The sequence below is a fragment of the Akebia trifoliata genome, chromosome 8, assembly GCF_017979445.1.
Source record: "Akebia trifoliata isolate Shusen 1 chromosome 8, ASM1797944v1, whole genome shotgun sequence".
Lineage (NCBI taxonomy): Eukaryota > Viridiplantae > Streptophyta > Magnoliopsida > Ranunculales > Lardizabalaceae > Akebia > Akebia trifoliata.
This window is the reverse complement of record NC_141382.1, coordinates 25,968,839-25,978,621: the sequence shown is the minus strand read 5'-3', so window position 1 is coordinate 25,978,621 and position 9,783 is coordinate 25,968,839. Positions and strand designations below refer to the sequence as shown.

The following is a 9,783-nucleotide window of genomic DNA, read 5'->3' as shown; positions in this document are numbered from 1 at the left end:
CCACATCTACACGTCAGGTCACCACTGAGCTAATAGCCCATCCTTCAATATAGGATATAAGAAGCTAAGGCCCGATCAATAATTAATAGAGTTCTTGCTCAGTAAATTTACTATTGGGCTGAATATATGGGCTTTTTATTTATTCTTATTCAAGGTCGGGCTTAATAAGAACTAAGCAGGCTCAAACAAGCCCATTAACTATAGCTATTACTACCAAAAACTTCCAACTTAGTTGCATTCTTAACAATTCTCAACAACACATATTTAGATATAGATTTTATGGACTTAACTGGTTTCATACATTTTACATTACCTTTTACAGTTATGTGAAATTAATCCATGTATAAATTCCTAACTAAATGTACTTGAAGTTATTAAGATAAGAAGTAATGTCAAAAGAATATGTGAATAACTCCAAAGATCAATCACAGAGATAAATAGGGTTGGTTTATGTTAGCTGTTTTGTCGTTTTAAGGATCTTTGAATGATATCTCAAATGTGAGTATTAATAAAAAATTAAAATGGGGGGAGAGGGGGTGAAAGAGGGCTGTGGTACAGAAAAATAATGATATGTGCAAGCCATTAAGGGGACCAATACTAATTAAGTATTCATTATAATATGATCCACCTCTTCCTCTCTCTAGAGTTTATAAACATGGTGATAGTTTGCAGTTGGCTTCCAAAAATCACCAAAACCTAAATCCAAGATGACAGGGTTTGGATCTCCTTGTGGAGCTTGTAAGTTTTTGAGGAGAAAGTGTGTGAGGGGTTGTGTTTTTGCACCATATTTCTGTCATGAAGAAGGGGCAACACATTTTGCGGCGATCCACAAAGTCTTCGGTGCAAGTAAGGCCTCCAAGCTCCTCGCACACCTCCCGGTGTCTGATCGTTGTGAAGCTGCAGTGACAATCTCTTACGAGGCTCAAGCTAGGCTTCAAGATCCCATATATGGATGTGTATCTCATATTTTTGCACTCCAACAACAGGTTTAGTGTACCTTAATTAGCCTTTTATGTATTACCAATAATTTAACATAGAATTTAAGTAACAATTTTCATTCTTGGTAAAGTTTAAATTCGTTTAATTATTGTTTTTATTAGTGTTTGCTTCGAATTGTGCAGGTTGTCAATTTACAAGCACAACTAGCCCATCTCAAAGCTCAAGCAGCCCAAGACCTTGTGAATGGCTGTACTACTTCAAGACCTCAAGGACCCCAAGAAGACAAGTTTTATGGAAAATTTCCTAATTGTTTACAAGATATTCAAGGTTTTTTTCATTTAGAGGAGTCAAGGACTGAGCAGCAAATCAATCCAAATCCCAACAACAACAACGAAACTTTGTACTACAACAATGGGTTCATGATGAATCCAAACCCCATGGATGACTATCACCATATCACCATGGCTGAAGAATATGTCTCAAATACTAGTTTTGAAGACCCTTCTCATGCCACTGCTTCTCCTGACATGCATACAAACACCAGGAAATGGGCATTCCAAGATACTGAGGACCTTCACGCGGTGGCGTTTGCTTATCTTCAGCATTAATATGATGGTGGAGCCTTACCATAGATGATATGATCAGTTGCAGACCTCTTCATTCTTGAGTTGAAGTGTTACTGAATACTTCTAAATTTGCACTTTTGCTACCATAAATAACCTAGTGTGGAACCCTAGAAGCTGTAGAAAGGTGTATACAATTAGCAACCCTATATCCACTCTATGATAGTTTTCTTAGATCTTGTGTATCCTCTTGGAAATTAGTAGAATAATTGTGTAATCTTTGATAAAAATGCAGAAAAATCTGCTTTGTTAGATCTAGTTCTCCTGATGATTAATCGAAACATGATGAAGATCTAAAAAATTGACCTACTAAGGACCTAGATACCTAGTTTACTTATATTGAAACTTTCCCTTGGGAACCCTAATATGCTCTGGTGATAAAGCATTTCTTACCTTTGAACATTTTAGGGTTACACATTTGAATTGGTATTAGTGTACATAACTAGGCATCAAGTTTTATTCTTGTGGTAAAAATTTCATTTGGTTAAAACCCTAGAAACTGTACTTACAAGTCCCAGAACTCCTTAGGACTTGACTCTAGGAGAAAAAATGTTTGAGTTGTAAACTACGACTCGATTCAGTACGGTTGTTTGAGATTGAGAAGGTGATAATCCACGCCACCCCTCTTGTCAATCTAGAATTAGTAGCGTATGCAATCACATCTGTGAAGATTAAGATATCTTTGTTCAAAAAACTACTTGGTGCAATTGGTTTCAGAAACAAATACTCAAAGAAGCTAAGTTGCAGTCTGTTGTCAATGTTTCAAGTATAAAAGAGTTTTCCAAGCTTGTCTAGGGTAGTAAGAGTAATACTCATGGTGTTTTCACAAGGAGCGTTGCTCCTGTAGAATTTGTTAATGGGAAGTTTGAAGCTAGATGAAACCCTAACTTTAAGAACAACTATGAGAGAGTGATATGCTTGAACTACAAACCCTATGAGTTGGTTTGTTCTTTTAATTCACATAAATGTACAATCAAAAGAAACCTATAATATTGACTGTCCATTTTTAAGTCATTATATGGAACCCTAGCTCTACATCTCAACCTCCCCAACCTTACAACTCTAATCCTTGTATGTTCTTGAAGAACAAATGCTTACATGCTTCATTGAAGGAAGAAAAAATCTCAATAATTTGCAACCCAAGAGGAGACCACCATATCCAATCTAAACTGATTTCACCATACATTCCCATCTAGCTAAGTGAAAACGTCTCTGATGTTAGTACCTCCAGAATAACACAATATGACTGCACCTTATTACTTACAAAAGTTTTTGTTGATTCTCTGAGAATTACATTCACAAAGACTAGAACATTACAGCCCAAGAGTGTTTTGAATGATTTTAATACTCTTATTGAATCTTAAGTAGAGATATTATCATCTCCTAGTAGATAACTGTAGCAGATATAAATAGATGAAAAGAACATAAAATATTCAGCAATTCCCTACCCTAGGGTATGCTCTATGTCAGCCCTGAAACTGGGTCTCCATTTATACCAAGTAGCAAAAAACTTCAGAATACCTGAATGCCTCTAAATGATATTCCAATCCAAAACCTCCTTGTATTGATTTTATAGTCCAAAGTTGAATCCATTAATAATGGATGAAAAAGATTTATTTTTATTAAAAAAAAAAATTTGGTTGAGTTTGTTGAAGAATTGTAAGACACATAATCTCCATATCACGCTCTTCTCCTTGCTTTCTTTTTTGTCCACTTCATTGGTGCTCTCCAATTAATGTCTAATGAGGACAGTACAAACCGAAGTGCCATTGACAAACCTAACTTTCTTGAATTCCATGAAAATTTTAAAATTATTTCCATCAATGAGAGTGTCATCAGAAAAGAAACGAACCATGTAGGCCCTTTAGGTATTGTTAATGCAACCGCTTGTTTTTATGAAGAAAACATGGTGCCCTCCTTTTAGGTTACCCATTTTTCTTTGCTTAATTATAATCTATGGCTTTGGTTATTAAAGATTAGATGATATTGTTTTTAATCAATATGTGTTGATCCAGGTGAGGCTTAAGTTGGTCTCCTCAAATCTGTAACAAAAACATTGATGTTGCAATATTTATAAATGCACCCAATAAAGAGAAGGAAGGCAGAATACGTTCTTTCTTCTTTTTATTTTATTTTATTTATTTATTCATTTTTTTTCCATATTTTACAGTATGTATATATTATGTTGGGTCGCATGGACCGAAGGACCACCATGTCAATATTGCACCGAAATTAAAATGATTGTGTGCCACAAGTATCTAGTACACAAAATTTTAAGATCTCTTGGTTAAATTATTCTGAATTTGAAAGTTCAATGGTCATTTATTTTTTGAAGATTTTGACTAGGAAAAAAGATTATTGAAGTTTTTTAAACCTAATTTAAACCATAAACCTTAGTCTAGATACCACAATTTATCTTGACCAAGTCCAAAAGCTCCTGAAATCCAATAATAACAAAGCCTAGTGCAATCTTCGCATTGGATGGAAATTGCTTCAATGGAGCCCGACTCTCCCAAATAGTAATTTCAAAACTTATTTAGCGTACATTTTTCTAATGGATCTTGAGCAAGTTATCATTTCAGGCAAAATCAGCATTCCAACAACCTTACCCAAGGCTCATTCAGTTGAATTTGTTTGAACCCATGTGCTTACAAGATACTTAGGGCCCTTAAACCCCTATTTTAATGATTTATTCTTCAAGAAAATCAGTTTCAATTACTTTAATACCCATGCATTAATCCCTGTTTAATTTTCCTACCAAGGTCATTTTGTAAACTTTTCATTTCTTCTACAATTGACTCCAAGTCACCATTGATCCCCACTTAGGTAGAAATTACTCTAATAACTTTGATGTGTTGAGACTTATTAGGAGTAACTGACCTTAGTGCCCCCAACCTTGATCATCATTAAAAAATGATTCAATATAAATTTACCAAATTCAAGAGGCTAAGACAATTTTACCTATCTTTAAGAAGTCTCTAGATTTGCTGTGCAAAGACACTCATATCCCTAGGTTGTTAGAGGCCTAGATAGGTAGAGAGTCCAAAATCCAAGCACCAATTTACATGTCATTTGACTTGATTATCTTCTAATTAACTCAAGGTCTAGGACTTAAGACAACTTTGACCCTTCTTAAGAACTCTTTAGAAATTAGTGGGCTTTTTACTAACCTATCTTTTGATCATCTTGATTAGTTAGACCTATAGGTGAGTGAAAGACAATCAAGGCCAAAAAAAGGAGAGATAATTGGGGTCTTTCATTGAGGTTTTAGTGAGAATATTGAGAACTTAAAGATTTAGGATAAAATTATTCCAAAAGGTTTCCCAAAAACTTATAAATAGGAGACCCTTCCAAGGTAAAAAGAGGAAAAAAAAATTTAAAAATATAAAATTTTGTCAAAATCTTCTCTCAAACCTCACAACTCTTCCAAAATTCTGTCTAAATAACCTTTCACATTTTCAATAGTCAAACAAGAAGAAAAAGAAGAAGAAGGAAGAGGAAAAGGGCACCAAGGTGGGGTATAATTTAATTTTTGTTTTGAAGCTAGTTTTCCACTTCTAACACCTCCTTTTTTTATATTCATTTAAATTTCAAATATGTAGTCTTTAATTCCTAATTAGTTAATGGCTTGAGGATAGTAAATAATCTCTTTTAGAAGTAATCTTCCCCTATAAGTTAATAATAAGTTCTTAGTGAGTATTTAATTTTCAAGTTATTGTTATTTCAATTCCATTTATTTTTACAAGCTTTCATTTATGTTTATTAATTTAGTTTTCTTTTCTTTCCATGGTTGAGGAGAAATAGAGTAATTCTTCAATATGAGGTAATCTTCCCTCTAATAAGTCATGTAATAAGTTCTATTGGAATCTCTCATGCATACACTATGTGCACGTACACCACATCTTTCTCTTCTAAAAGGCTAAGGGTAAAAGATAAAGGTTTTTCTAGATATACATCTAGTTCACTAAGCCAATAAAAAATAGCCTCATACGGATAAAATCTCATACATGAAGGTTTAGTTCCACCATAGGTTGTGTCTAACTCATGGGCATAACCTAATGGCTAAACCAATAAATAAAGACTCCTAAGAGAGCATATGAGTAAAAAAGGAGCTTTAGGGTCAAAAAATTATGGAATCCATGTGGATTCCCACCGAAGTCCCAAGCAAATATATACTTTGGATTCCCATAAAAATACAACAAGTATATACTTTGTTATATATATATATAGCTTGCTCATTATCTCATTTCCTTTAGTTTATAAATCCAACTATAGCTCTTTGATTTCTTACCTTCTACCATCTCCCTTATTCTTTAAAACAAAATAAAAAATTAGTTTTAAAACTTCATTTATTGGTTATTTTAATAATCATTAATGGATGGGAGACACAACTGCCTAATATCTTTCTTGTCCCTCAACCAAGCCTCCTTATTTAGTTCTCTAGATAGACCTTAACCTTATCATTAAAAGTGAGTAGTTTCAAACTAAAAGTATTTTAAAAATCATTTTAGTGGTGTTCATTCACACTCAAACTCTTTGAATGGTGACGACTCAAAGACCCAAGTAGATGAATTCAAACCTCCTAAAAGGTTTCGAAGCTTATGTATCTACACTTACGAGACTGAGGTGTCATTAGGTCAATGTGGAATGTTCAGTCCCACATGACTAGGATGATAGTGGATCCCAAGTATATATAAGACCACTCACCTCTTATTCTTAGTGGTTCAAATGTGATGGCTAAAAAACAAGTAAAGGTGATGGCTTTGTCACTGCCACTATCGCGATCTCATAATGAGCCTGGAGTAGATGGATCTTTTGGATCCCATCTGTTCATTTTTTGTTGAGCAATCCAATTCAACATTGTGATGGCTTAAATCCAATAGTCCATTGTGCGAACAGACATGACCCATTTAGTTGTGAAGTGCATGAATGATATTTTCCAAAGAGTCCAAACTAAATGGGTATGAAGGCATCCTTAAATCAAACTAAAGGACTTATAAATTTATGTCTTATATTGTTTAATTGATCTCAGCAACCACACATATAATTAAATTGAGATATAACAACTAATCAATGTTTACTCTAGGGCATTTTTTTTTTAATTCAGGGTGATTTGGGGATGTGATTGAATAGTGCAAAATCCAATATCTATAATAGAGATTTGAACTTCATTCACTATGTGAAAACTGGAAATTTCGACAAAAAAAAATTGACGAGCCAAGGCTTACGAATTTTAGAAACTGAATTTTGAGGTCTAGAGCTACCAAATTTCTTTCATCTTTCATTAATTTGACAGTTTCGGCCCGTCGAAAAAAAATTTGGCAATGAAAAATTTGACACCAATTCAACCTCTTGGTCCGTCGAATTTTATGAAATTTGATGGCCCAAGGCCGTCAAATTTGGGTTTTTTTCACATTGTGATTGTATCCCATTGAAACAATAACTTTGTCCTTGACATATTGTGAGCTTGTGGTTCATACCATAATTGCATCTTGATTGATCTTGAAGAGCAAAATCTTTTCATCAATTTCATCCTTTTGTATCACCTTCATATTCTCCCTGGTTTGATTCTATCTTCTAATAGACAATCCTCACCACACCTCATCTGTTTTGCCCGTCTCAAAAAAGCTAGCACTTCATCACTCAAAAAACATCTTGGTGACACACCGATGAGTAACCATTTGAATCATATTCAATTGTTCGAGCCTTCCTGCGAGAAATGTTTTGATCATTCATCAAAAAGATTCGTAGATTGACATAAGCCTCGGTTATTTCCTGTAATAATTTTGTACCTAGCATTTTTCTTTACATTGATTCTAACTATGAACTATTCCCGTAGGAGCAATTCATATTGATGATCTCCCTATAGCCGCACGTAAGTCATCATGACACATACATGGGACACATACTAGGTGGTGCTATATTGTATTCATTTTCCCTTAGTACGATCTCTCTCACATGACATCAATCTGTTACACTTATTTGTTGCTTTTAGCTCAACAAAAGAATTAGAAGCTTTAACAAGTGATACAGAACATTTACACTTTGCTAGAAAGAAATCCATGCTCTATGAAATCTAGTTCTTAGACATATTGGCCTTAACATAGTTAGTTGTCATTGGGTACCATTCGAAACAAAGTTACCATGAGGTGATTAATTTGGTAGAACTCAAAAAATTAAGCTATACGATTGTCAAAGGATACAATCTGATAAATGAAATTGGCTATCATGAGACCAACAACGACTCTCCAAAAAAATACATTTGCTACAAAATCAAACATTAACTCTTCTTTTAGTCCTCCCAAAACCTGTCATAATGCCATTCAAGAATTCAAATTTTGAAAGTCACTACACAAGTTTACTCTTGTTGTAAAAATAGTGTGAGAATCATCTATAATCAAAATAAAACATAAATTAAAAGTAAGGAGAGCACAACACATAATTATGTGGTTTGGTGAGATTTCTTACGTCCACATGCAATGATGAGATCCTTTCACTACTTCCATCAAAATTAGGGTTCTAATATCTCAATCCAATTCCTCTCAAAACAACAAAAAAAAAAAAAAATTCTTACTTTAGTTGGCTATGAATTTATAGTTCGTAAAAAGATGAAATTGACCTCAAGGAAAAAGTAACAAAATTGAATAAAAAATCACCTCAAGAATTCGAGATAGCCCATGGTATCCACTAGTAGGAAGACAAAAGTGCAACAAGCAGAGTAACTTAAGTTTTTTTGGTATCTTTTCATTTCATTTCCCAATCCCTCTTTCACCTCCCTCTCAATTTTCTTAGTAAAACCAATTTTAATTGTTAAATTGAAAATAAATTTGGAGCATTTATAATGGAATTTGTCCATGATCGATGCCTTTTGAATGGTAATTTTGACTTTTTATTTTTGGCTAAATGAAAGAAAGGAGAATATACATAGTCGTAATTGATAGAGCTCTTGTGGGTGATTTAATGGATCTCCCAGCCAGCTTTGGGGTTTTGTAATACTGCTATTTCCCCCATTGTTTTTAACTGAAGGAGAGAGAGAGAAAGAGGATAAATATATAAAGATTAAGATAATATTATTGAATTTCCAACGAATTTGATTATAGAATATACTAGGCAAATAAAAATGGGTTGTCTAAAAGGAGGACACCACGTTTTCAACATTAGAACAAGCGGCTGCATTTTACAATCCGTTAAGGACCTACATGGTTCACTTCTTTTGAGATCATATACACACCTCACTGAGCATAGATAATTTTAATAATATCAAGGAATTAAAGAATGTTTAACACTTCAATTTGTATTGTCCCCTTAAGGCTTTAGCCATTGGTGGGAAACACTGAAGTGGTCCAAAAATAAATCATAGAGTAAGAGGATAACACATGGAATTGTCTCTTGTATTGCTTCATCAAACTCAGCCAAATTCATTAAACTTGATTAAAATAAAAATAAAAACACTTTGGTTTCAGTCGTTTGGTACACAATGTGAAAAAAGTCCAAATTTGACAGTCCTAGGCCGTCAAATTTCATAAAATTCAACAGACTAAGGGGTCATTGGCATCAAAAAAAAAATTTTGACGACTCGAAACTATCAAATTAATGAAGGATGGGAGAAATTCGATAGCTTTAAGTTATCAAATTCGGGAACATCAAGAATTTCAATGGTCCTAGACCATCAAAATTCAGTTTCTAAAATTTGTGGGACTTGGCCCGTCAATTTTTTCTATCAAATTTTCAATTTTCGCATAGTAGTAAGAGGATATTAGAAGTGCTTATTGGGATACCTAGAGGCTATGGGGCATTTGGTGACCAAAACACTTTTCAAGGTATTTTGGTAATTTTATTAAAAATTAAAGAACAATTTCATAACTATATTTAAACTCTATAAACAATTTGAATATTTTACATTGCAATCCCTGAAATTTAAGAAAATTTCAAATATATAACATATGGATAGAATGATATATGGGGAGTGTTCAAAGGTGCTAAAGAGAACCAAACATTTTCAATATATGGGTTAGAAGTTTCAAAATTAGCTTGTTTTTTGTAAGGATGATGTCTATGGTGAGGAGATCATCTTCACGAAAACTCAGCCCATAGTACTAAGACTTCTAATCCTATTTTACAAGTTGAAGAACCATGGACCGTCAATTATTTATAAATCACTTTTAATGGGGCTAAAAGTTTCAAAATGGCTAATTTTTTGTGCGAATGATCTCCTCACCAT

At 33.6% G+C, this 9,783-nt stretch overlaps 1 protein-coding gene across 1 annotated transcript; it reads left to right on the top strand.

Moving 5' to 3' along the window:
* Positions 1-707: 707 nt before the first annotated feature.
* LOC147396422 (LOB domain-containing protein 29-like) lies at positions 708-1,547 on the top strand. Its single transcript, XM_086450120.1, has 2 exons — positions 708-986; positions 1,122-1,547. The coding sequence occupies exons 1-2, from the start codon at positions 708-710 to the stop codon at positions 1,545-1,547; spliced, it is 705 nt and encodes a 234-aa protein (XP_086306246.1).
* The last annotated feature ends 8,236 nt before the right edge of the window (positions 1,548-9,783 follow it).

Excerpts from the sequence above, each read along its gene's own strand:
- LOC147396422 (XM_086450120.1), top strand. The coding sequence starts at position 708 with ATGACAGGGTTTGGATCTCCTTGTGGAGCTTGTAAGTTTTTGAGGAGA. Across the intron at positions 987-1,121 it reads TTTTTGCACTCCAACAACAG|GTTGTCAATTTACAAGCACA; the intron begins GTTTAGTGTACC and ends CGAATTGTGCAG.